This window comes from Anas acuta, chromosome 13 (assembly GCF_963932015.1).
Source record: "Anas acuta chromosome 13, bAnaAcu1.1, whole genome shotgun sequence".
NCBI lineage: Eukaryota > Metazoa > Chordata > Aves > Anseriformes > Anatidae > Anas > Anas acuta.
Genome location: NC_088991.1, coordinates 7,862,542 through 7,889,754, shown reverse-complemented (window position 1 = coordinate 7,889,754; position 27,213 = coordinate 7,862,542). Strand labels below are relative to the sequence as shown.

Here is a 27,213-nt window from a genome sequence, read left to right as displayed (position 1 = left end):
ATGTGGCAGAGTTTTTGCTTAATTGCTTTCATACTGTTTAGATACCAAACCTTTGGGCTACAGTATGCACCAAATATGAGTTTTCACAGCGTATCTTGTCCAATAATTGAAATTAAACTGCCTCTTGCTCTTTTTGAAAGAATGATCCAATAAACTGCATGCTAAATCTGACAGGCAGGCTACAACAGACATGGACTGGTCTATGAAGACAGTACAGAATAATTGATGTTTAATCTATATGATACACTAAGTAGAACCTGAGATCTTTAGTATTAAAAAAGAAAAATAGTACCTATGGACAAGGAAAACTTGGATGTGCCTAATAAGGCCACTTCTGAAAGCTGGAAATCATAATAAAAAAAAAATATCACCAAATAATAACATCATCATAAAAAATAATAAAATCATAACCTAATCACCATCACAATCACTTTGTTTTGAACCATTTTAAATAACTGCTTCCCTGCATTCAAAAACAGCTTACAACAGGCTGAAGAGTATATGGGTTTATTCTGATCTTAGCCTCATTATAATTGGAGAGTTGTAGAGTTGCATGGTGCTCTGTGTGCTGAAAGGATGTTACTTTCATCAGGACTGTATAGCAAAATGGTTTGGCTCAGATATGAAGCAGGGCCTATACAAACAATAATTGTGTGATCATATTTTTCAATAAATGAACTGCTCAGATGCACTAATTGGAACCACCAGGCACAGCACTTGAGTGTTATTCACAGAGAAGACAAGAAAACAGGGAAAAGAAAGGACTGGAAAGAAATAGCCCTGCTGATACCATCAAGGAGCAGATTTTCTCACCCATGTTTCCTCACTGCAGACCACCTGCATACCGTGGTCATTTATACGACTATTGCTTAACATCCCTGTTTAGCAAGCCATCTTCAACAGGAAGTTGGACCTGACTTTTGGGATCATCGTGCCTTCTGTGCAATTGATGGGAAATGAGAACAGAATTTTTACAAATAATGCTTACGCTGAAGTGGAATGAAACGGGACTGAGGACCTCTTGGTTTTCCAGCTTCTCTGCTTTAAGAGCTAAATCTCTCTGGAAACACTTTTATTTAGCTAGTTAGTTTTTAATGCTTATTTTGACTTGCTCCAGCCAAGCATCCTACCCCATATCCATAGGCTATGTATATTCTTCTTCTCCAACTCTACAGTTATTTCTTTCAGATGAGGAAACAAGATGGAGAATAAAGGACCATCCCCAATAAAAGAAGTGTCCTCCTTGAGCCTGCTCCTTTAAATTACTGCCATGCATCCTCTGTGATGCCTTCCAAAAACATGAAAGATATCCCCTCTTCCAGAAAGATAATGTAGTTGAATTTAGTCTTAGGAAGTTAGAAGTTGTCGGCATTGATACGTCACAGCTAGAAAAGGAAATGAGTAAACTCTCAGATGTTCTTGAGAGATGACAATTAGTAAGAGCTAATCCTCAGTAGCAGCCCTCACACGAGTAATTTCACCTATCATCAGACATAAGAAAATCTCTAAAATCACTTCCCATAGACAAATAGAGTAGCATAATGTAGTCTCCAAACTTTGGTGGGTTTTTTGGAATGTTTTGTACACCGGGAATCTGCTGTGAAGGCCTGGTGGTGCTGTGACTTACTACACAGGTTTTGTGTTGACTGCCCAGAAGTAGCTGTATTTTTCCTACAGGCTGTGAGTGACATTCTTGCAGAATACATCCCATTTTTCTCTCTTTCTATACGACAGGCACCTTATATACACAAGCATTAAATATATCCTTTAAAGTCTTTCCAAGGTAAGATAGAAATTGTAAATTTTTTACAAACAGGTTTCTAGCACTCATTTAAGGAAACTTTTAAGGAAACTTACCCAGTTTTACTTCTGCATTTTCTGTGAGAAGAACATTCTGCCCTTTAATATCTCGATGGATGACATGATGAGCATGAAGATGTGCCAAGCCCTAAAAATAAAAAGGCGAGACTTCCTTTATTCTCATCATCATGAGCTTGGCATTGTTGCCTTTATATACTATTATCTTCTCAGAATTCGTTCATGGGCAAAGCCCTTTACATGAGATTAGTAACATGAAGACCCCAGTTTTGGCAAAGAGAGAAGACAGCAAGCAGAAGGCCTGACAGTAGTGGAGCCTCTCTGAAGTCAAGTGTGAAGGGAAAAGTACCAACATTTTCCTACTTCTGTCTTAGAATCAAGGGAGATCTCTTTGTATCGTATCACTCATTAAAAGCAAACAAAAGAGGTGAGAAGCAGTGCAGAATGCTCTCTGTGATGTACAGAGACAGCAGCTGGCTGGCCACAGTGGGTTACTCTGCATTCAGCAAAACAGCAAAACTCTGTATTCAATAATAAATGGGCCACATACAGCTCAAAATACCATCTCGGATCATTTTTGAATGTGGCACACATTGTTTTCATTCAGCTAGTATTTGCAATTTTCTGGCTTCTCCTTCCTTCCCAAGCTGTCCGTGTAACATTACGATAGCACAGACAGAATGGAACACACCAAAATAATATGTTGTAGTAAGCCAAGGGGTACTTCACTCCAAATGTTTAGCCTCTACAATATAATATTTATGACTTCAAACAGAGCTTCCTCCCAGCCCCTAAAGTTTCCAGAAGGAAGCATTTTCAATCCAGATGCAACAAGTTATTCCCTGTTTTCAAATGAAGATCGTTCAATCCAATTGCTTGTTTTATGCAAGCATGCTGCTATTGCTTTCAGCTGCAAGAGCGTAAACCAAAGGTTTTAACACTAACTGCTTTAGGAGAGGCTTTATAGCCACACAGACACAAGAACAGCAACCTAACCAGACCATTGGGAGTTTTTCCCACAGAAGAGCTCTCCCCACAACCTCCAGCTATAGTTATTACAACACACAGTCTAATGCCAAATCCAGGTGAGATGGCTGATGTTCTCCACTTAGTATGTTTCCCAATTCTGCTGTTCCTGAAGCAAAGATTTACCCCTGTTAAAGCATTACTTTGGCACGGTATTTGAATTCTGGCTCCAAGAATTTGCATTTATTGTACTGTTATTTAGAGAAGAAGTAAGACTCCATCGCAAGGAAGATGGATCAGTAGCTCTGTAATGGGTTTTGAATTTAGATTGACAGCTTCCAACATGTTATTTATTTATTTATTTGCCAGGCTAGTTCATTAGATCACATTTAGGAACTGTTTTATTCTCTATACTTTCCCGGAACAAAAAATAGCCCTAAACTGACACAGAATGAAATATAGTTGCAAGAATTATCTCTGGGAGTACCACCCCAGCAGGGCCAACCTTTAAGATTCTGGAATGCTATCTAGCCAACACTGCTTTTAATAGCGTGGAAAAAAGGCTCCTGAGTGCGTGCAGGTAAAAGACTTAGGAGCAGAAAGACTTTGCACAGCATGCCCAGCCAAAGCAATGAGCAGTAAGATCTCAAGATGTGGAAGAAGATAGCTCTTTGCCACAGAAAACCATAACCCATGTGTTCATACAGAAAATGTGATTGATTAGAGTACTGTGGGCTGATGAACATCTTGACTCTTGTGAACCAGAGCCCACAGGCCCCACGGATCAGAACCTTAAAATAGCAGTGGTCGTTATTGTCCTACATGAGTGAGCAAAGGCTGGGAAAGGCTAACAAAGCTCTGGTGGCACAACTCACCCTGAGAACCTCTCTGCAGATGTACGCTATCCAGTCTTCCTTAAAGCAGTTCCCTTTTGTCTTCTTCACCAGATCAGTGACAGAGCCAGCACCACAGTACTCCATCACCAGCTGCAGAGAGACAAATGCAATGCACCCTTACCGCAGCACTGGCAGGGCACAAGTACAGGTACCATCAAGAAACACACTGCCCCCACCATCAAGGTATGGTGAATTACATGCCACCTTCCTGGGTGCCAAATGATGCAGAATCTCATTTCCTGAACAGTGCACATTACTGAATGAATGAATGAATGGATAAGTAAATAACTTAGGAGTGCTCCTCTCTTATTATGGGTTACAGAGAATTCTTTTCGTTCTAGAAACATAAATCAGAAACAAAGAATAAAAAGAGCACTGAGGAATGTGGGAATTTTTTCAGAATTTAAAATTTCTCATTTTGCTGCAGATCTCCAAAAATCTTGCGGAAAAAAAAAATAAAAAATGGAGGCTTCATTTTTCTTTGCTTTATTGCCAATTCCACTTTTTGCTTTTTTTATTTTTCAGCTGGTAAAATGTGTAGAAAGTGACAAGAAAAAGGAGGGGAAATGAGAGTACAAGCTCTCTCTCACCCTTATTAAAAAAGACAGAAACATTTAATTTGGGGGAAAAAAGCTCTAACAACAAATACAATCAACAACCCAAGACACAATTATCATAACAAACTTTACACTCATCCTCAAAGGAAATCAGAGGGGAGGATGGAAGATGTGTAGGGAGGAGGGATGTTCCATTTTTGTAAATTACCTCTCAGGACAACAGCTTCAGAGTTTCACCAAGACAGGGTCCAGGCCAAGTATCCTGGAGCTCTAAAGGAAGGAGCTGGGAGTGTGATGGACACAAGGAACATTAACACTTACCCAGAGCTGATCATCTTGGCCTGCAGGGCTTTTCTTTACAAATGCACCATAATATGTCGCAATATTCCGATGATGGGAATATTTTTTTAGCATATTTATCTCCAGCTTGATTTCCTCTTCTTCATTCTGCAGCAGAAGAGAGCAGAAGGCTCTTTAGGAGACCAGAGATGAGCTCTGGGGTACTCACAGCACGTGTGCAACCTGGATCCATCCTCAGAGGCTTTCCAGACCCAACTGGAAACGGCCCTGAGCACCCTGGTGGGATCCCAAGGCTGGCCCTGCTTAGGGAATTTCTGAGGCCCCCTCCAACCCGCGTCACTCTGTGAGCCTGAGAGTGCAATCGAAGGCTCTAAAACCAAGGACTGAATCGCCCTGATCCTTTGGCCTAAAACAAACAAATGCTAACATTTGGGCTAAAGAATCCAAAAACATCCCCCTGTGGGTAAAACAAACTCGTATCACCTCCTCATGGGGCCCAGGCAGGACCAACAGCTCCCCTGCTTGCGGTTCTGCAGGCAGTAACGTAGTCTGGAGCAATTAACCGGATTCAAAATGAAATAAAAACGTTCCTAACACCCCATTACTCAAACACTTGGGACAGCACCGCGCACACCGCAGCCAATTCGGCTTCCCCGTCCCGTGGAAGTCCTGCCGAGAGGAAACCAGAGCCGACAGCCCGAGCAGGGGCAGGGAAGCTCCATCTTTCATCTTCCAGCTGTGCTCCCAGGCCATTTGCCACCCGAAGAGGTCTTTTCAGACCTAGCCTGTTTGTTCTCTTGCCACCAAGAGAACTGGTGCACCACCCCCAGAGAAATGCCCGCAGGTTTTGCTGTCTCGTTTGCTTTAAGAGGAGACACGTAGTGCTGCAAGGTAGCCGTGCACCAGTGAAAAGGGGAAAGACAACACTGGAAATTAGTTTACCTCGCTGCAGAACGTCCCCGTCAGCACTCGGTAGCTGAAGGGGAAAAAAGGAAGCACGCAAGAATAGCTCAGACCCACAGGACATTTTTCTGCCCTTTTTCACTATTTTCCAGTAGCTTTGCCATCGAAGCATTCCTTCAGCCTTCACAACAAACTGCTTGCAAAACCAGCTGCCCTGTCCTTTCTACCTGTACCAAAACAGGAAACCCTGGCAGGCTGAAGCCAAATTCCCTCAAACTCTCATTTATATGATATGCCTTATTAAATCTGACCCCCTAAAAAGCGTTCCCAACAGAAGTGGCCAAGAACTTCCCCAGTAACTTCAATCCACAGGAGACGTGCTGCCAGACTAAAGCTTATTTGTCTTAAGCTGTAGGAAAAAGGAATGTAAAATAACTCCACGTGAAGCAAGAGCAGCTATTTCAGGTTTCAGAACAGCCCCTCTGTTGAACACAGGCTCTCAAGCTGCACACACTACTGCAGGTATTTCATTTGTCTTATGTTTGCAATTAGGGGGAAAGGAGGACCCTTAACTTGGCTTGACAGCTCCCTGGATGTCATACGGCTTCGGGAGGGAAAGGAGGAGCCCCGTGTAGCATCTGGAGTCTCCGAGAGAAATCGGAGCTGCGTCCCAGACAGCGTGCAGGAAATCCTCCAGGAGCAAGGTCGCATTCTTCTCTGCACGTGGCCAGGGCAAGATGAAAGGGAGCTGAGAGCTCGTGCTGATGCCTTCTGGAGGGGAAACGAGGCTCTGCTCCCTCTGGGACTCCCGGCAGTGCGTGTGAAAGGGTGGGAACGAGCAGGTGAGAGGAAGGGAGGTGAGGAAGGGAATAACAACGCTGGAGTCGCCATCCTGGACCTGGCTGTGTTTGTCTGGTTTAACTCCGTCCATCTGCCTGAACTTTGCACTGGCGGAGCCCGGCTGCACGGCTTCCCTGCTTGCACAGAGTTCCTCCTGGGGAGCTGGCAGACCTCAGCCACTTCCTCACAGCTCATGCCTCTTCCTCCTTTGCCTAATTAACCATGCTGGCACAGCTCTTGCCTGAGTATTTCTCCAGGATCTTGCCCGGGTGCTTTCAAAATAACAAAAGTAAGCACGTGTGTGCCTGTTGGTGAGCACAGCTGGAACACCACGTAGGCTCTGCCACACTCGCTGGCAAGAGCAAAGAGTCGTACACGTGTGCAATGCTCCTTTCCCATCACCATTAAGACAATCCTTGCCTTACCTCGTGTCCTCACCTATTTACCCAGTGGGCTGGGACCTCCCTGCACTGCCCTCTTCTTCCCCTGCCCATTCGTGCCCCCAGAGGCAGCTGCCACTGCTCGGGTACAGGATGAGTGTGGTGAGCTTCCCTACAGAGTCCTGCTGCTGCTGAGCACAAACCCTCGGGGCTAAATTTTCTTGTCCTCCAAAGGCAGATGTGACTTCAAACTAGATCAGGCTGTAAGGTGCCAGCAGGTGGGCATTTCACAGGCACGAAGCACTCCATCCTCCTGTATCGTGAGTGAACTTTGAAAGAACTGCTCTGTTTCAGATGGAGAAACCAAAGCAGAAGAGGAAGCATGAGCAGTTCTGCCCCACGGCCCATGCCTGAGGCTCAGCTGGGAACTGAACCCGCACTTGCCAAGCCTCAACTCCACGCATCCTGTGAGCAAGGAGCCTGGAGACACCCTCAACACTTCTGTGGGTGTAGGAGCTCAGGATTTCCACTTTCCACCACCCCTCTGTTAACGTTGCCTTCAGCCACATCTCCCAGGGGCCTGGAAAGCTGCTCACAAATCATGCTGCTCAGGAGAAGGAAGCTCACAGATGTGCAGGTGCAAAAAGCTGTTTGCTTTCACAAACCAGTGCGGTTCTGGGTACAGATGGCTGCATGCACAAAGATGACAGCTTCATGATCAAAGGCTATTTTTGAAGACGTGGGCTTATCCGCAGTGACATTAGGAAGCAAAGAACTAGAAAGCACACGCCTCTGACCTCAAACAGAAACAAGATCACCAGCTGATAAGTGCTCCACCTAAAGAGCCCTCAGTACTGAGGCATAACCAATGCTGAGTTTCTCCTTTCAGTCTTATTTCGCTACCTGAAAAGCCTGAAAGCAATGACAAACGGAACAGCCTGCTGCAGAAGAGCTCCCTGATCACCTGCACTGATACCACAGAGGTGAGCAGCAAGGATCCGACCTCTCTGCGAGCTTTTTGTGTGCTTGGCACCGCCACTCAGGAAGCACAGCCTGCGCAGAGAGGCCCTGTGAGCGCACGTTGCCATCAGCTCCACTTCAACAATTTCAAAGGGCTCCCCCCGCTCTCCCCCTTAACGTGACACTGCAGCACTTCCTGACAGATGTCCAGAGGATCCCGCAGTGACCACAGCATCCTGCTGCTGCTCTTCAGAAAGCAGCCCGGGGCTGCAGCTCGCAGCGGCACAGGGCAGATTTGCTCAGCTCCTGGTGTGCCTCAGATCTCGGAGCTGAGCAATCACAGCTGGAGCTGGTCAGGAGCTTGCTGATGAAACGATTTCTTTCTGGAAAAAACTGTAGATTTGGTGAAACAGTCCTTTGGCAGAAATGTATTAGTTGGGATGAAGCGTTAGCTGGAAGATTCCTTAGGTTGGACTTCGCAGTGAAAACAGGATGCTGGGGGCGTGCAGCGCACTGCAGTGTCCAAGAGGCGAGCAAGTAGCTCAGTACCCCTATATATGAGGTGTCCTCGTCCAAACCCTTCTCTCCCACGTCAGACAACGCTGACCTTATTACTGAGCAGCATCATGGGCTAGTGACCCAGCCACCACCGACCTACCCTGGCATGGGGCTCCATCAGACTCGGTCCCTGCCACGGAGTGAGATTTCTCCTGGAGAGCCTCCGAGCAGGCATTCAAATCACGAGGCCGTGCCAGGCATTCCGCTCTTCTCCACTTTTTTGGATACAGGTGAAGGAAAAAAAGACTGCATTTGCCCTGGTTTCTTCTTCTTTTTTTTTTTTTTCTCTTTTAAAAAACATTTTCCTGTTTTCTACCACACGAAGTTTTCTCTCCCTAAGAAAAGCACTCCCTGTGCAGCACTGATCAGATCCAATAACCACCCCAAGATGAAGATGACCACAGGGGCTGGGAGCCTCCCATCTCACTCGAGCAGGTTTGCTGTGACAGCTTCCATTTCTCACAAGCCAAACTCCCTGCGAGATGCTGCTCTCAGGTGCAATTTATATGCAGGACGTTGAAGACGGAGATTTCAATATTTTAAAGACTTTATTTAATGCCTCAAGCCAGCTTTTCAAGCCCAAAGGAACAGAAAATAACAAGCTTGAGCAGACTGACAACGCGGGAGAAGTACCGAATCCTTGGCAGGCTGAATTTATCACACTAAATTTCTGGAGATTGAAAGGCTAATGTTGTGAGAGGCTTCAGTACCCACATGCTGTGAAGGTTTTTGCTATTTTACAGGTGCAGGGCTGAGGTTCAGAGATGCCCTAGGCACATCCAGCAGCAGCCTCAGCCTTACCCAGCTCCGACCTCGTGCAGCAGCAGCCGTGTAGATGAAGCAGAGGACTGGATCTGGTCTCCCAGCCTGTGCCTCAGCAGCAGGAACGCAGCCAACCCATGTTCCAGAAGTGGAAGTAACAGCAGAAAGCTCACCCTGCACCGAGGTCAGAGAGCAGGAACGCTCACGTCCAGCTACAATGGATTTGCTCAGAGCTTGGGGAAGAGCACCAGGGAAACCCCCCAGGTGGCTGCACTAGCAAGCTCACTGTTAGACTGAAACCATCACAACTGCTTTCGTGTTAAGCGACTCAAAGTGAAAACAGCACGATCTGTTATTGTTGCTGCTCAGCCCCTCAAGTGAGGGGACAGATTCCCCAGGATGGTGCTGGCTCTCCAGCCTGCAAAGCAGCAGCAAATGAGACCTGAGCAGCTGTGCTTTGTCCCCAGAGCCATGCAAGTCCATCACTGGGGATTCCCGAGGCTGAAGCACAAGGCTGTCTTCCATCTAAATTTTGTTTCCAAGCAAGCAGACATTACTGGGTGCTGCATTTTGTTACTTACATACAAAGGAGACTGGGTTATATATAGCAAAAGGGAAGGAAATCTTTCCAAGGTTCCCTTCCTGCAGTTTTTGCTTCAATTGTTTCATCAAGGAAGGGACTGTCACTTGTGTTAACATGACAGCCCACAAGTGACATCTCTGGCCAGCCCTCAGGCACTGCTGGCAGGCCCAGCAAAGCATGAACACATTCTGTAGAGCAGCTCTGGATCACTTATGAGTCCCAGACAGGGTCTCTCCTGTAAATTCCTTTCTCAGAAAAGAGCACAGAGGTGCTCTGACCCCAGGAATCTGTCTGTGACTCAAACTCTACTTCTTCTCGCTCTCAAAATCCAGCAGCCTCATGTTTGGTCACTGCCATGTCTCTGAGGCAAAGCACACGATGACGTATGTAACTACAGAGCTATAAGCTAAAATTCCATCAATTTAACATAGCACTGACTTCAATAACCTACCCTCCTCTATCCATAGACGAGAACAACACATAGACAAGAACAACACTTGGAATTCAACTGCACATGCTTATTTTACAAGGTAGCAGCCACAGCCAAACCAGGCTGCTTTGTAAAGCACTGCAGCAGCACCTAAGTTCCAAAAAGCAGTGTGCCATTCAGAGCAGTCGCTGCTCAGGGCTGGATTCCTACACTATCAGCAGAGACAGCTGGCCTGGACCCGTTCTACGTGACAGTGCCCACGCAGATGCTAACTCGCTCCATTGTCTTCCAAGACGAGCAGAAGACACAAAAATGCATCCAGAGCTTGCTTGTGCTTGTCCAAAACGCTCCATGTAGCCGTACCACTGGCAGATTTGGACCAGAGGACCTGTTTCTTATTTTAGGCTATGACTCACAACGTCCCAAGAAGGCTCTAACATTGTCTTGGTGTTTTATGCACCGCATCCACGCTGCCAGAGCGAGAGGACAAGGAACTGGCTTTCCATGAGAACAGGCACATCCGACCAAACCACGAGCTGTCCTTACACTCGAGGACGCAGGGACATCCCAGCCCTTCTGGGGCTCAGGCTCATGCAGCCTCAAGGAGGCAAGCTGCTTCGCTACAGGCTGCTCTCTGAAACAAAAATCTTAGCTACTTTGTTGACACCCTGTTCCAGCATCGATACCACGTAAATGTGAGCAGTGACAGTGCCAATTAAACCGGTCTCCTTCTCTCATCTGTCAAATAGCAATAAAAAAGTGCAACATTTGCATTTTTAACATGTTCCTGCTTGCTAGCTGTCAGGGTAGATACGCTGAGGAATGGCTGGCAAGGAGAGGATGCGCTGAAACAGAAGGGGCAGCACAGAGCTACAGGAAATCTTTTACTTGCTATCTCTGCGAACAGATAATCAACGTGAAACAAGCAGGAAGAGAGTTCTCTTCATTATTTCAGAGCATCAAAATATATAGACGTGCATTCCCTTATTGCTTTGTTGCCACTGGACAGGCACTGTTGAAAATCTGGTTGTATTAAGGCCTCTCAGTACTCCAAAAACCATAAACCACTGTTCAGCTACTGTAATTTACACCTATGGATCATCTTATCAGCTACCCACGTTCTCACAACCTGATTCTTTGTTTTCCCTTACACTTTGATAACAGCTTTTTATTATTTTTGGGTTACTCACCTCAGTGACATTCATCACTTTGATTGCTGCTAGCTGCCCAGTCTTAACATGGCGACCCTGTCAGGAAAACAGAACAGTGTCAGTAAAACGTGCATGCAAACCATGTAAATGCTAGCAAATTATGCATTTAACTCATCTGTCAGAGCACAACGTGAAACGAGCTCATGGGTCTCCATCCATCTCCCATGGAAAAGTCATAGCCCACGTGACACATAACGGGTAATTTTAGACTAATCGGTTAGTTTTTCAAGACAAAGTTAGGAAAAAGGAGGCAACAGGGAATAAAGCTATTAAAAGAGCAAACCCAACGCTAACTGACAAACTATGGTTCAGAAGAATGCGTTTCAGAAAAGCAACCAGGAATCTCGCTGGAAAATTGCACACCTTCTTGGCTCGGTTAGACCAAGTTGCTCTACAGATGCAAAGCACTGTGCTTTCTGACAATACCCAACACTAATCTCAAGGATTGTATCAAAAGATTTGTATGAACTGTGGGTTGGCTGCACTTCCTAACTCTTCCCTTCCATCAAAGCTTCAGAAATGGGTTTGAAGCTTTAAGACTGTAATTTTGTTCCTGAAATAGTAGTGCCTGAGAAGCTGGATATTGAAATAACTAACTGACATCAGTTAAGTACGCCATAGGAAATCGGGAAATCAAACATGAAATGCTGTGGTTTGCAGACAAAATGATTTGCAGGTGCAATTTACACCTGCAAAATTAAAAGCTAGGTTGATGTCATTTTAAAACCCAGGTCCTATCGTACGAAATTGCAGCCGAGCGTTATTTCAACGACTAAGCAATTTCGCATCAAAGAAAAACGATGCCTCGTTCTCAGGCAATGTGTCACAGTCATGTTTTCTTTCACAGAAAACTAAATCCTGCTGAGATTTTGTGTATTTATAAGTGCCCTCCTTCCCTGGAAGCACCCCTGGGACCGCAAAGCTGTTTCTCATGAACTAGAGTGCTCGGGTTCCTGTATGGTTGCAGGTGTGGGAGGCAGATGAAGCAGCGTGCAGCACCACGGTGCTGTGCTCCATCAGCATCCACCTCTCCCCGGCTGGCCAGCTTCCCCGAGCAGCCACGGCCCTGCTGCTGGAGGGCATTGTTTGTGAAAGCTTCCAGGCATTGAATGGCTTGGCAATAGAGCAAGAGAGGGCCTTCCACGAGGCGCAGCGATGCCAGACAGGCTGGCACCCTGGTTTAACTCCAGCTCGCACTGCACGAAGCAGCAGAGCGACCCACTGAGCTGGTGGGATGCCTTCAGCTGTTCTGCAGAGGGCAACGTCGTGGATTTACTCTGATTTTCCTAATTACAGCAAAGCATGGGATGTGTTTCTTTTCCTTAGTAAAAATTAAATCAGTAGCAGGCTAGCATCGCACTCAGCACTGAATATTCAGAGGAGGGAAATGGGAAAGGCTTGGTGTTCAGTTTTGATTTCAGTGTGAGACCTGGTGAGATTGTCCCTCTGCACAAAAGCCCTGTTGTTTTGCAGCCACGATTGTTCCCACTGCACCCAAACCTGCTGTTCTCACTCACTTTTGCCTTTATAAATGAGAATGCTGAATCCCAGAAAAAAAAATGGTTTGGAAAATCAGCATTTATGGGAAAGAAAACAGCGTGCCCTTTTGTTTTGTGGGTCACGAGGCACCTCTGCATGGGATGCACCACTCGACCCTGCTCCCCCACTCCTACAGGAGCTCCCACGTCAGCATCCCTGCCGAGGGCTGGGTGAGAGGAGCTCAGCCTGTGCAGAGGGCAGAATCATGCCCCGCACCTTGTCTCAGGCACACATCTGCCTCGCACCCAACCTTCTTTCCCCAGGAAAAACCCATGGGCCCACATCCTGCCGTCCCTCTGCACGGGTTCACCTGAGATAAACAGCCACCGACTGGGTAAAGCAGCCTTTACCTGGCCTCACAGCACATTAACTGCACACAATTCCCACCCTTATCTTCTTCTAGACCCCTTTATTACCCTGGAACAAAACAGAGACAGGGGCAATACACAAGAGGATCCAAACCTGTTTTGAGAGGACAAAAGGAGATGATCAGAAAGTAAAGGGGCAGCAAAAACTCATTGGTTTGCTCCAATTCTCAAATGGCAACAATTTACTCTCAACAGCTGCTATCAAACCTTTTGAAAAGAGCTTTCCGTGGTTCTTGGTTGTATTAAGCTGGACAACCTCATCTTCTGCACCCCAGAAGCTTGTGCAGGGTTACCCTCAGGAAAAGGTCATCTAAACCTCATGTAAATTATCTAAAAGTGATTAATTAGTTTTAAAGGATGTTGAGACCAGGGGAGGAAAAAAAAAAAAAAAAGACTTTTGGTGACTGCAGCTAAATATTTATCTATAGGTCATATGTCTACATTTTAATAATGAGATAGTTTTGGCACATTTATTGTTGATTCCAGCTATGCCTGTTCCTAAAGTATTCAATGTTCCTGTAGAGCAACAGATCTTCTCCAAAGTCTCCGAACCTGCTAGCATATGCCCCAAACAGTGTGTCAGACCTACCCAGCACACACCATCATTTCCACTTACCTCTGACACCACCCTAACAAGCACAAATAAGAGGACACCTGCGTATGTTCACACAGGGGAGAACCACTGATGCTTGTGCCACCGACTGAGCAGGGCAACAGGCTGCACGTTGAGCTGCTTTAAGGCAGAGACCACGACCATCCTATCAGTCAGAGTGAAAATCTCAGGTCCTTTATGTTGCTTCCTCGAACTCTTTCAAGTTCATTTGCCTCAACGTTTCTAAAAGCAGTAAACATCCTGAGCCCAGCCCCGGGGTTCTTGCTAACATGCTAGAGGCTACGTAAGGAAAGGTTTCAGGGCCTGGCCCCTCATTTTCTCATTATCAATAAATCTCAGAGGTTAGGCAGAGTTCACGGGAACTTTTATACACTTGTACTTCTGCTGAAGCCGCAAGTTTGAGCATGTTTGAATTGTTTTTAGAAAGGTGGTGCTCTGATTTTTCTTTTTTTTTTTTTTTTTTTTCTGTAAGGCTCCCAGCAGCAACTGGCTGTTTAAACTGCCCAACTGAACGAGATCTACAGATGCACTTGATTGCAGGGAACAGGCATAAAAAAGCGCATCCTTTTTTCATCTTGCACCCAAACGCTCAGTTTGGGAGCATGTTTTGACTCGTGAGAATGCAGCCAAAGCATCCCACAGCCATCTGCAGGTCAGCCCTGCTCCCACCCAGCACACAGCGTTAAATGCTATCCATCACACACAACGCTCCGACTGGAACGATTCAGAAGTTCAGCGACTTTCTAAAGCTGAAGTTCCTGCCTGCATTTCGGTGAGGTAGCCAAGTTGGAAGGAATCCTCCCATTAGCTCCGAGTCCAGCCGAATTCCTCTTCTCCCCCAGAAAATATTTCCACATAACACCGGCTGCGATTGCCAGCTAGTCGCTGCAGTAACGCGCTGCAAACCTGGGGCCAGCAGACACGTTTCAGAATCTGCATGCTGGTCATCACAGCCACATTTGCAGGAGATGCTCGTGCCAAAGATCTGTTTCTGATGAGCTCCAACTGCACACTGTCTCTGCAGGGAGATCTGTGTGGAATGGGATGGATCGCTTGGTGTTATTCCGAGTGAATGGGCATTTATCTTCTTAGTTAGATAGATAAAGGCATCATTTATCTATGCCCTCTACCGAGGGTCAAGACAAACATTATGCAAGTTAGAGCAAACAAGAGTATCAGCGTTAGCAGTCAAGCTATTAGCTGATAAGGGGGCTTTACTTGAATTAAGTGTATTTACATAAAATTTCGTTATGTACAATACCTTTTCCTCTTGGGTCCAAACAGAAAAATAAATTGTGAGTCCCTGGCTTGAGCCATTATTCCAGCTAGAGCCCTGACGTCCCAGCTCTTGGTGACACAGACCTGAGGCCACCAGAGTGTTGGGTTTGAGACCTTGCTGTGTGGCTGCTTACAAGGCGCCTGTGAGCAGGGCGAGGGCAATATCCCATCAAACGCCCTCTGCCATCACACGTGTGTGTGCATCACTTACACTGTTGGTCAAAACATCCGCAGGAGGCTCCAGGGTCACTGGAGTCCCACTGCCTGCCCACCAACCCAGCAAGCTAGCATGCAGCACACACTTAACCCTTAGGGCCATCTCTGTGTCCTTCAGGTTTGTACGTGAGAGCAAGGCTCCCTGGCTGACGTGGAAGACTGAGGCTGGAGGACTTTCTCACCCATAGGCGCTGACTACGGGATCACCTCTGCAGCCAGCTGCTCTGGATGAGCAGGGTGAAGTCTCAGCTGCTGAGCTGCACACTCCTGAAAGCACACTTTGGCAGGCAGGTTTCCTGTTGAAAACCCACTCAATGAACTCTGAAACCTGAGCCCATGTCGGGCCAACCAGCGTGAGGCCCTGCGGTCGCTGGGAGGCTGCCAGCTCGGCTTTTTGCACCCCGGAGAACGGGTCCCCACCCTTCTGCCCCTCTCCCCTCCACCCCTTCCATCCTGGTGGGGCAGGGAGAGCCTTCACGAGGCTAAATGACAAACAACGCTCTGCACGGGGAGACAGGAAATATCGTATCCTATTGCAGGTGACCCCAACGAAGTCATGGTCCCTACAAGTACCTGCAGGTACACTGCCCTGTCCACCCACAGCTGCTGTCTGGCAGCACACAGCTGCTCACACCGGACATCCTGCTGTCCTGGGGTCTTGGCCGGTGTGCACAAGCAGGCAGGTTTGTGTGTTTGGGGCTGGGTTTGTTAGTGAACGGTCTGAGGGAGAGCTCAAGGTGCGAACATGTAACCCACGGCAATTCTGAGAGCTGAGTTTAAAAAACAAACAGCACACAGCGGCCCGTGGCAGGTAATTCCCAGTTTCAGAAAGCCTACTTGAAACCCCCAGGAAGAAGCCAGGGCAGCAGCCAGGTGGGAACGTGGCTATGGCTTTGATCCCAGCTTCATCCTTTAAATCGTGCAGCCCAGGCTGCACAAAGCCTACCCTGACCGACACCACAAAGCTGCGGGGGCACTCCTATCGCAAGGTCTCTGGCGTCTTTTGGGGACGTAGACGAGAGAAGTGGAGAGCAACATAAATATTAATATACTGTTAATAGTCAAGACGTGCTCTGCAAGGTTCCTCTCCCCCCCATAAGCTAGTTCCCCCTCCTCTTGCTGCGTCACCGTGTTCCAAGGAGCCAGGCAAGATTTATACTTTCAGTACAGGACATCCTATGGAGCTGGACACTGTCCAGCATGCCCCACAACTCAGCTTGTAAACCATTATCAGTAAAATCTAACATGTTTGTAAGCATATATAAAGAATACCAGTTAATTAATAACACTCAGTGAACTTTAAGGCAAAGCATGTTAAATTAATAAATATTAGATATATGGTACATGCATAGAAATGAAAGCATCCAAAAAATGAAAATGTAGCACTGCATTCCAAACTAAAAAGGGTATTTCTGCAAACGTCAGCAAATGTATATAGCAAAAGCTCCTTGAGTTTTCAGGGAAAAGCACGTTCCTTTCCTAGCAAATGCCACTGCCCTATTTCTGTGCAGGTCATTCTGCTCCTTCCACTGCTTCCCTCCCTCCCTCCCCAGTTTTATCCCACCCCAGAAGTACGTAAGCATTTTGCACACTCATCCAAACTGAAAAATACTTGTTTGATAATTTATATATATACATTTTACAGTTTTACAAGTGTCGGGGGTAAGATTAAAATAATTAAATAAATAAACAAACACACAAACCCCATCAAAACCCAGGAATTCCTCCTAGCTCTCCTATTTATGTCACATACTTATAGAAACAAGCAAGAAAACAACAGCACTGGAACTGAGCTCATTGTAGAAGACAACTAAGCCGGCAGTGGTACAGGACTTCCCGTAAACTAAAATAGCAACCTGTTAGCCAGAGAAGAGATCAGAACATACGATTTTTATCTATCACTTAAAATCCAGCCCAAGCCACGCCGGCTGGAGAGGGATGGACAGGAGTCGTTTCAATTGGACAACAGCCTTGAGGATAAGGACATTTTTTTACTCCTAATGCAAACGACTGTACTGCAGCCTTTACGACCCGAGAGCAACCAGAAGCAGTTTTTCTGTCCTTTTTTTTTTTTTTTTTTTAAACCTGTGCAGTTCCCGTTTCCTCCCATTGTACCACTGGCAATGCAGATTGTTTGCTTTCCCTGGTGTTTGTCTGTGTCTGACTGCAGAGCAGTGGGAAAACAAAGTGAAACAAAGGAGGGAATTGCAGCCCTTTCGCAAACATGCATTTGAGCGTCTGCACTCCTGCAGTATCAGTTACTCACTCCATCAGATTACCGGCCTTATGCAAAACACGAACCACTCAAGGCTACTGTGTGCTTGCATAAGATCATACGAGAGATGGATCTCTCGGGATTTTGAAATCCGCCCTCAAAGAGGTCATTCATGTTGAGATTAGCAAGATCAAGCCAAACGCTAATCACTTTAGAAAATACCACGCTACTCAACCACAACAACAGGAGTCTTGTCCATGGCTTATTGAAACTGGGGCGCAGCAGAACATCCCCTGTCGTCTCCTGCTCCCCCATCCCAGGCAGAGGAATCTGGAAGGGACCCTCGCCTGTCGCAGGGTTTGTTATTCAGTTAAAAACACAGGCATGATGCTGTAGAAATCCTACCGCCACCTAAAGTTTCCAAACAACATGAAAGGCACAAAGAACTGGGGCAGGGGTGATCCTTCACTGCTCTGAAAGCTCTGTGACCCGCCGACACGACTGCCACAACTGCAGGCGGGAGGAGCAGAAACTCTCCTTCCCGGGGCAGCAAACACTGCTGACTTTATGGTCCCCAAATGTCGGTGGATATTCACCACCCTCCCAAAGTCCCAAAGTGAAGCAGGCACTTGGCCAAGCATCCTGAGCAGCCACCCAGCCTGGATGACTGCAGCCCCACAGCCACGAAGCCCTGTCCCATGCAGCACCTGCAGTGCCCAGGAGGGATCCGAGACAGCAAAGAGCAGCTGTGCCAAAAATCTGTGCATCCAGCAAAATAAACAGTTTTAGAAAAAAAAAAAAAAAAAAAAAAAAAAAAGGTTTCATTTTGTAGACCTTGTTGAGAAGCTAAGTGTAGGGAGAGGTACAAATCCCTCCACCCCAGTGACTCACATCCATCCGCTTACAGAAATTCAGGGCACTAGAGGAAAGCCACACGCAGCACATCTCTGCTGGATGAAGTCACGAGCGGTCGGATGCGCCTCACCGGCCCCAGCCCGCTGCAAGGAAGTCGGGGCCGGACCTGGGGTCAGCTGATGGGTGGCCGGGCTTTTGGCATCCAAAGAGGGAATTCTGGCTCGCCGCCACTGCGAAGCTCTGAAGGTTGAGCTGCACAAAGCAATTACAAACTTCGTGCGATCGGATTTGTGTTTTAACCTTGTAAGTAACGCAGCCTTCCCAGACACGTGCCAATAAACAAGGCTTTATTGGCCTTCTACCCCACATAAATATGATTTTGCAGGCACATTAACTTCTCAGCAATTGCATCATTGTATTTTTAAAAAGTATGATTAAAAAAATCCTTCAGCATTCTCACGAATGATAAATGTAATTGAGTTGAATTTCCTTTTGCATGTAAGGCACAGCATGAATAAGGTTCTGCACAAGGTAAAACTGTGCTGCTGTAAGGGTTTTTTTTGTTTGCTTGTTTAAAAGGCCAGTAAGGGAGCACAGCTCAGACAGTTCCAGCCTCGATGATGAGAGCTGTAACAATTTTAATGGTGATTTACTTTTTCACTCCATTTCTGCTGGTGTCTTCCTTACACAGATAGCAGAGGCATGGGTACCCGTGTCTTTATGTGGCTCTGTGCAGGATGGGGTCAGCCCGATGCTAGAACCTGGTTGGCATTACCTGGCTCTGTCTTGTGGTCTCCGAGCTTTCCCTTCAGGACTCTGACAAATAACTTCCTATCCTTTACCTGAGGTGACTCCTGAAGGCAAAATACACCAAGCACCACTGTTGAGTTCAGCAGGTCTGATTTTTGGGGTGTATTTTCAAACACATACACAGGCTCTCCCAGAGCATTTCATAATGGGGAAAAAAAAAAAAAAAGAGAGCATCTCCTCTTGGTGTCTTCTCATCTGGTTCCAGTGCACCATCTCCAAAAAGAAACAGGGAGTTAGTGGGCACAATTAGTCTGTAAGACAATACATTAGTTGCCAGACTTCTGAATGCAAGAGATGGAGTGCACGGCACTCATCTTGCAAGCATCTTCCTGTTCCTCCTAAAATCCTTTTGGCCAGGTGGTCCACAACACGCAAGGGAGTAGGAATTAAAAGTCTGGAAAGATTTTCCATGTCAAGTTGATCTCCAAAATGAAACCTGACTACCTAATTATTCTTAAAAGCAAAATAAACTTTGCTTCTGTAATTAAAGAATGGGAGAGCTTCCAAGTCCACTTTCCTACAGAAAAATCTGACTCTGAGCAGAGCTTTGGTGTTCCTTTTTCTGAGCTGACCTGATCAGCCTCAGGCAGCGGAAGCGGGCAGCAGAGGCCCTGCTCAGGCACACCGTGGGTCAGATGCGTAGGCAGCTCCTCACCAGCTCTGAGCAGTTCCCTTCCAACGCCCTGCCTTCCAATCTTCTGCAGGGATCGAAGTCAATCACAGCAGAAACGAACGGTGAGCTCTTGAGTGGAAAAACAAGCAAACACAAAACCGCCCCTGCAGAAGAATTTCACCAAAATAGCTGAACACAACACAGCTGAAGAACCGCAGACCCTTAAGCAATGCAGACGGGCAACTGCCAGCATGCACAGAACACAAGCAGCAGCTTGAAGTTTTGAAGAGTCGGTCACCAAAGGGACCGAGCGTTTCCTGTATTAACCGCTGAAGAGCTTTACCAGATTTCTGAACTCTGGTCTCGTTGCTTTGCTCCGTGTCAACCCGCCCAGGTTACTCAGCTCGGAGCGGTTCGAAGCCCTCCGCTGAGCACCTCGAGCTCTTGGGCGTGCTCCTGCCTCACTTAAGCCAGCAGGATGGGAACACCACCTGCAGTCCTCACTGGCTACAGACATGCACACGTCCACTGGCACATACATTCGATCCCTTTCCTCTCACTCACGTATGTCATATCAAACTCTCCCAGGCAGGAATGGCTTCTCTGCAAACCTGCACAACACCAAACTCCACGGGGTCCAAGGCAGCACGGACAAACGCGTGCATGCACACACAGATTTTCAAAACTGTAAGATCGAAATCCTCTGGCTCAGCCCAGGAAACCACAAGCGTCAGTGAAGCTGCATCAGAACCCTTCTTGTGATTCAGTCTCCAGCCCAACTTTCCTTTTCCCAGCTCCGAATGCTATCTGCTCGCTTGCAATAGCCTGTCCAGCCAGCTGCAGCCCATCACAAAGCAGCTGTCAAGGGAGAAAAAAACAGAACAGAACAGCAAAACAACCTAAGCTTTCCACAAAGCATCCAGTTAATGCAGGAAGCTGGCTGGAGAAATGTTGAATAGCCTATCTATAACCTGCTTTACGTGTATAACGCAAGCTTAAAAAACCAGCACCCCTGCCTTAACATCTTCTAGTTGTGTTCACATTAAATCTGACTCTGAAAGTTTAACCATCCACCAGTTTCAAAATAACTTCCTTTTGCAGCTTCCTTGCATATTCTGTCATCCACATCCAGATGCCAAAATACACCACCAACAGCTCATTGCTCCTCAGGAGAAATCTGGTAATAAGCACGGGAGAAAAAATCTGCAGGGCCAGCTAAAACCCTGCAGCACTGCCAATGCACATATTTAAATATCACAAATGCTGGGCAAACCCATCTCCTGCGTGTTTTGTACTGCCTTCTGGTTTCTGAACCTTCGGGTGCAGGGAGGGACATGAAATTACAGAGAGCTGCAAGCTCTCCTCCGGTATCAAAGAGCTCAGCCTGCTCTCTTGAGAGAGCTGGGTTTAGACAATTGTGCTGCCCTTGTACCCACCCATGTTTTCTCCTGCCAGCCCACGTCAACCAGAACTGACAGGCAGAAACCACAGAGATGATTAAAATCCTAAGTGCTTTTGAAAACCGGGAACACACCTGACACCTACAGGAGAGGAGGGTGGCAGTGAGGGCTCGGATACCTGCAGCCAGCCCCAGCGTGGCAGCAGAGGTGGTGGCCGTGGGCACACACGCTAGCAGAGACCCTAAAGGACACACAAAGGAATTGAGACAGCTGAGGACAGAGGTGAAGAATGGGATAAGAAAGGACAAACTTCCAGGCAACTCCACTTCATTAGTTTTACAGTGTTGTCTCTCCTCAAAACCCAGGAGGTTTAAAAGACTTCAGAACTCACCTTAATGTAAAAACCCAGCTACCACCAGTGCCGGCAGGCTACTTTCTTTTGGTCTTAGCATTAGCACTGCAGGAGTGCTTTCTAGTTTGTACCACTGAAACTTACAGAAAATACATATTTTTGACATCAGTTTGCACAAGAAAATAATGATATTCAATAATAGAAAGGTTACAGAAACCCAAATACCAAATGGGAAGGGGTTTTGAAACCAGTCAGAGAGCTGCCTTTAGGGACTGACTCCCCAGCACTGATTCTTTTTTGCCACTTTGCAAGCAAGCGAGCGCAAGGTGAGTGCCATCACGTTGCTGTTAGCACTTCACATCCACTTTGAAGAGGTAAAACAAATGACACCATGGGCAAAAGACTGGGGGAAAAAAAAAAAAAGCAAAAAACAAAACCACAGCAAATAATTATTTTTAAAGACCTGGTTGGCACACGTGGTTGCCTGAGTTAAATTAGAACTGCATTTCCAGCCCAGCTTTGTCAAGCGTGGACACGCTCGCTGGCCTGTTTGGCTTTTGCTCATCACTTCCCTTTCACTGATCTGGCCATACCGGACATCATTTTCCAAGGTGCCCATCTTTCACATAACCCTGTCCCTGCAGTTTCACAGGGGCTTTAAAAAATAAAGAGAGGCTAATGGTGAGTTCTTTGGAAATTCCCCTTTAGTTCGGTTACCAGCTTTTTCTGTCCCTCCTCCCTTCCCCCCAAAAAAAAATTGGTTTAAGAAAGCCAGCAATCAGCACTGATTAGAAGGCTGAGTGGTGTAAGGTTAATAATATTCATGTCTCGTGATCAACGAGAGCAGGGTTTTGGTTGCTAACTGGGACAGCAAACGTCGGCCACGCTTAGGGCTGGGTCCAGCTGGTGGTTTTGCCCTTGCAGCAGCCGTACGTGAGAACATGTTTCTGTGGCAAGGCAGCAACCTCCTACCTGCTAAAGCTTCCTTTTGTTTTTGCCAAGAAGAAAAAGTCAAGAGTAATAACGTAAGAAACTATTTTCTGCCAAACCTCAAGAGTGCTGTTGTTGTGCTTCATCACCAGCTCCATGCACACGCCCAGTTACGTAAAAGCACCAGCACCCATGCAAAGCAGCCCCGAGCAAGCGGGTTGGAAATACCAAGCCTCAGAAGCCCATCTGCAGAAATGAATGGCTACACTGATGGTAAACAGAGATAAAGTTGAGAGAATAATGGGGAAAACAAAAGAAATCCAGAGGCAAAGCTCTCCGTCATCTCATGTCTTTCAAACCCTGCTTGCTCATAAGGCTTCCTTCAGTGGGTGCTGATGTACAAACACAGACATTGTCCTCTTCCTCGTCCTCATCATCATCCTCCTTGGCAGCCCGGCCAGGAGCCAGCCCCAGCCCTCTGCAAACACCTCGGGAAGAGCACAGACAGCAGCAGCCTGCCCCAGGGGGTGAAAAATGCCGAAGCAGCAGCTTCCCCATTTCTCTTCCCGGTCCTGCCCAGGTTTGCAGGAGATCCCTGAGTGAACACGCACCCTGCGATCCTGGGGACTTCTCCCATCGCACAATGACTGCAGCAAGCACACAGTGCAGGTAACAGGGCGCTGCACAATGACATTCACATTGCTTGCTTGGCAGGAAAGGAAGCCAGAAAGGAAGGAAAACCCACTGCTGGCACACAAGCACCAGGAATGGGCAGGAACCACCCCTCTGGAAGTTCGGGCAGTGTTTACACACAGCAGGACACAGCCGGCCGTGCTCCCCATTAATGATCACTGCACCGTCCCCAACCCAAACCCCACTGGCGCCTACAGTCCCCATTCGGCCCCAGCCCCATGGGAGAGCTCAGCGCTGCCTTCGCCAAGCCTGTTGGAGTCAGCCTGGAAGCCCAGCTTTGCAACACAAAAGCTATCTTTAATACCAATCACATCGAAAGGGAGAGGCCGGCCAGGACTCTGTAACGTACCCAGCGCAGGGTGCTGCAGCTCCCACGGCTCAGAAAGCCGAGCTGCCTTGCCTTGTGGACACTCAGAACCCACCTGCAGGGCGGACGGGACAAGTGCCACACAGCACCGAGACGCACCCTGGGCTGACGGGATGTTTCCTTTTATTCTTGCCCAGAGATCTGTGAGCTTGGAAGAAGTCAAACGACATTACACGAACACACCAGGAATTTGTTGCCATTCTGACCAGCCTCACGGATGCGTTATTAGGGGCTCTGCAAACCTACAAAGCGCTCAGCCCCCACCTGATCGTACACATGTCTGCAGGTGCAGATCCCTGTGCCAACAGGGAAGTACTCTAACATTTCAACATGCAAGGCACGAACACAGGCTGTGCAAGGTCTTTTACCAGGTGGGTACCTAAAGTCTAACACGTTACAAAGAAAGGAAGACAATAAGATAGGAAAGGGTGAATCCTAAAGCCTCTCTCTCTCTAACCTTTATTCGCCAGCCCACAGGATCAGAGACCTGAGTTTCCAGCCTTTGTTTTGCAACTTCCTTTATTCAAAACATTTCTGAGTAAAGCCTTTCAAGCGTCTAAGAGAAAGGAAGGTTGGTGCATCTCTTTATTCCTTCATCCTCTCTCCATACTCAGGGAGAGTAGGCTACAGTATGTGCAGTTCCTCCAGGTCCAACCTCTTTATCTGCCAAGGAAACTGTCCCGGTTGGGCATCCAGAAATCCACCGTGTCCTGTGCACGTGCAAGCCTCCTCACCACAGCGTGAGCAGGAGCTCAGTGTGTCTGGGAAACACCAGGCCTCTTTAGGCTGAGCTGCACGTGCACAAGAAGCCCAGTGTCTCCTGGACACGCTATGTCCCTGGCACGCACCGCCCGTGATGCCCGAGCAGCCCAGGGCTTGGCAGCTGCCGGCTCGCCGGGCGCAGCGCAGGCAGCAAGTGTTGGCACGGCTGCTGCCCCACAGCAGGCTGGCTGCCTTCCACCGGGAGAGACAACAAAACCTGGGCTTCTGGAAGCAACTCACCCTTCGTCAAAGAGGAGTTGTGCAGGAGGAAGGGAGCGGTGCACCCGAGCCACGCGTCGGCGCTGCCCATCCTCTTCTGCAGGGCAAACGGCACGGCCAGGTTCAGCTCCCCAGCAGCAAGTGGTGCTCAGCGGGGATCCTGCACCTCGGCAAAGGCACCAAAGGTCCTCAGCACCTCGCTCTGCCCCCAATACCAATAAAGGGACACCAGGTGTCTGCTGATGGCATTTGGCTGCTGGGCGCAAAGAAGCCTCTCGCGATAAATATTTCATCTTAGACTGCAAAAAGCAAATATTAAAGCAAAGAAATTTTCTCCCGGCTCTTCTCTTTTTTCCACGTTGCAAGACAACACCATGGACAATCTGTTTAAATAATACATTACAGAGTCCATTATCTAAACCATAGGCATATTTATTTTATACTGTTTTTGTTGCATATTTTAGCATAATTGTTCACAGGTTTAAAGGAAAGAATAAAACAAGAGAAGACAAATCTGCCACGGCAGAAAAAATGAGTAAATTGGTTATTCTTTTGCCATTATTTTTAAACACCAGGAAAAATAATCCACGCCAAAATCTAGTATAATAAACAAGAAAGCTAGAAAGTTCCTTAAGTTCAGTAATATTTATATTTTCAGAAGGCAACCACACATCTCTTTTATGCCCTTTTCCTCAAAATATTTACATAAAAATACAAGAAAAAAATGACATCAAAACTGCTGGGAACAAATGCAGCAAGTGAATAACAGTAAAGCCACAAAATGGAATTTAGACAATTCCAGTATTCAGTAAAACTCCACAAAATGCCTGTATTTTGCCAACTGCTCTCGCTTTCAGTTGTAAACATTCCTTACAAGATGGAAATTCGGAACTCTAAGAGTTCATTAATATTTACATATTTATTCCGGCGATGCCAAATTACTTCAGTATGACGGCGCCTTCCTTTAGGACGTGCAGCAATACAGACAATGCATGAAATATTAAATATCCAGCTAAACTAAAGTGTGTGCTCAGACGAACGAAGCAAACTAAATGCCATGTTTTGATGTTGCTGAAGCAAGGTTTCCAAATGAAAGCCAACCCATTTCTTAACATTTTGCCACCGTTTCTGTTGAACTGAACAGGTTTTGGTTCAGATGGAACCGTTTCTGAGCAGCACGATGCCACTTCTCCCCGGTCAGCTGGAGAAGCACACTAATTCCTTTCAAAGAGGACCGCAAACACCGCACAAAAATAAGGACTGCCACCATCTGGGGGCGTTCATGGAGAGGCTGGACGTGGTGCTTTGGGACATGGTTTAGTGGTGACGTTGGTGGTAGGGGGATGGTTGGACCAGATGGTCTTGGAGGGCTCTTTCTACCTTAATGACTCTATGAATTCATATGTTTTTGAGAAAGCAGAGTTTTGAGGCAGCTGAGGGCCTCGGCTGACTCTATTAAAGCCTGGATAACAAACAGCACAGCAGGAATTGCTCTGTGCACTCTTTGCCTCCAAAGCCTGGCTCTTCCACAGGGGTAGAAAGCAGCAGAGCTCCTCAAAAGATACCGCCCATACAGACAAAGTAGCAGAAAACAAGAGGCTGGAGCAAGAAGAAAAGCTAGATCTGAACTGCAGCTGCCCATGTCAACCCCTCTCTTGGCTTTATGAGAAATTCTTCTTCTTATATAACAGGAGCACCTAACAGCACAGGCACAGATCACGTGCTGGCCTTACATCTTGGCTCATATGATCGCTTGTGTAGGGGCTGAGAAGGCCACAAAGTTTGCTACAGAGGATGTCTTCGGGCTTGTTTTTCCCTTAAACACTCAGAAGTTTCTAAGGCTTCACGCTTTGTAGGGGAAAAAGAAGGGGATGAGACAGGCCTTTGAAAAGGTGCTTCTAAAACAAATCATAAAAGCACATGGAGGCTTTAAAAAATAAAAAAGCATCCTACAAACAGCTGAGAAGTAGTTTCTTCTTCAACTTTATTCTCAAGACCCGTATTCACAGCCCTGCACAGGCCAGGAAAATTCGCACTGGCCAGCAGCCTGAGAACAGCTGAACTCCAGACAGGAGAAGGATTTGACCACGGTTAGGGACATGACCATGTAAAACCACTTACTGGAAACTACAACACAACAGGACGAGGGGCCGACCTGCGCCTGTGCCTACTGACGGGCAAGCTGTCCAACCCGAGCTCGCAATGAAAGCCGGCTTTTCAGCTCCGTTTTCTCACAAATGCCTCGGAAGGGCAGGATTACCAACTGCCTGACCAGGGTTTGCTGCTGTCTGTCCATCCGTCCGGGCAGCTGCAGCCTCAATAGCTGTGCTGCGGCCAGACACTGCCCTGCTTGGCCCTGAGCCTTGCAGGAAGACCCTGGCTGTGCCCAGTGCCCTGTTCAGCAGGGCACCAGAGCTTTGGCACCCCAAAACGCCCCCAGCAGTGTCCCTGCATTTGGGGAGCGAGGCAGAGAAGCTGCAGGGATCGGTGGCAGCGTGCTCGAGCGTCACCGAGTGCAAGAACTGACCACATATAAAACCTTCCTGGCACAGGCATCCAAGTGCTTTTAATTGCTGCTGGGTGGCCAAAGGGCAAAATTATACCTTGACAGCTACAGGTACTAGCTGACATCACTAGTGCTTCTTACGAGGTTATTTCAGGACTGCTCTATATGAGGACGGAGGCTCACAGAGGGAGTGAGTGCGAGCTCACCTTTGCTGTGACGGCATTTCAGCATTTCACTGTGGCAGAACGAACCATGCACATTTTGCAGCTCAGACTGACATCAATTCCATAGGTCTGCGACTCATTCAGAAATA

At 47.2% G+C, this 27,213-nt stretch overlaps 1 protein-coding gene across 4 annotated transcripts in view; it reads right to left on the bottom strand.

The window, feature by feature from the left end:
* Window positions 1-27,213, bottom strand: part of NRK (Nik related kinase) — a 98,404-nt gene that overhangs the window by 53,267 nt on the left and 17,924 nt on the right. For 3 of the 4 annotated variants that reach the window (XM_068697279.1, XM_068697280.1, XM_068697276.1), the window contains exons 3-6: window positions 11,144-11,200; window positions 4,559-4,684; window positions 3,660-3,770; window positions 1,858-1,948 (exon numbers count right to left, since the gene is read on the bottom strand). In XM_068697279.1, the coding sequence (XP_068553380.1) occupies window positions 1,858-1,948; window positions 3,660-3,770; window positions 4,559-4,684; window positions 11,144-11,158 (343 nt within the window). In that variant the 5' untranslated portion in view covers window positions 11,159-11,200. Of the gene's footprint in view, window positions 1-1,857; window positions 1,949-3,659; window positions 3,771-4,558; window positions 4,685-5,479; window positions 5,514-11,143; window positions 11,201-27,213 lie in introns of all 4 variants that reach the window. The other variant, XM_068697277.1, reaches the window with a different exon arrangement.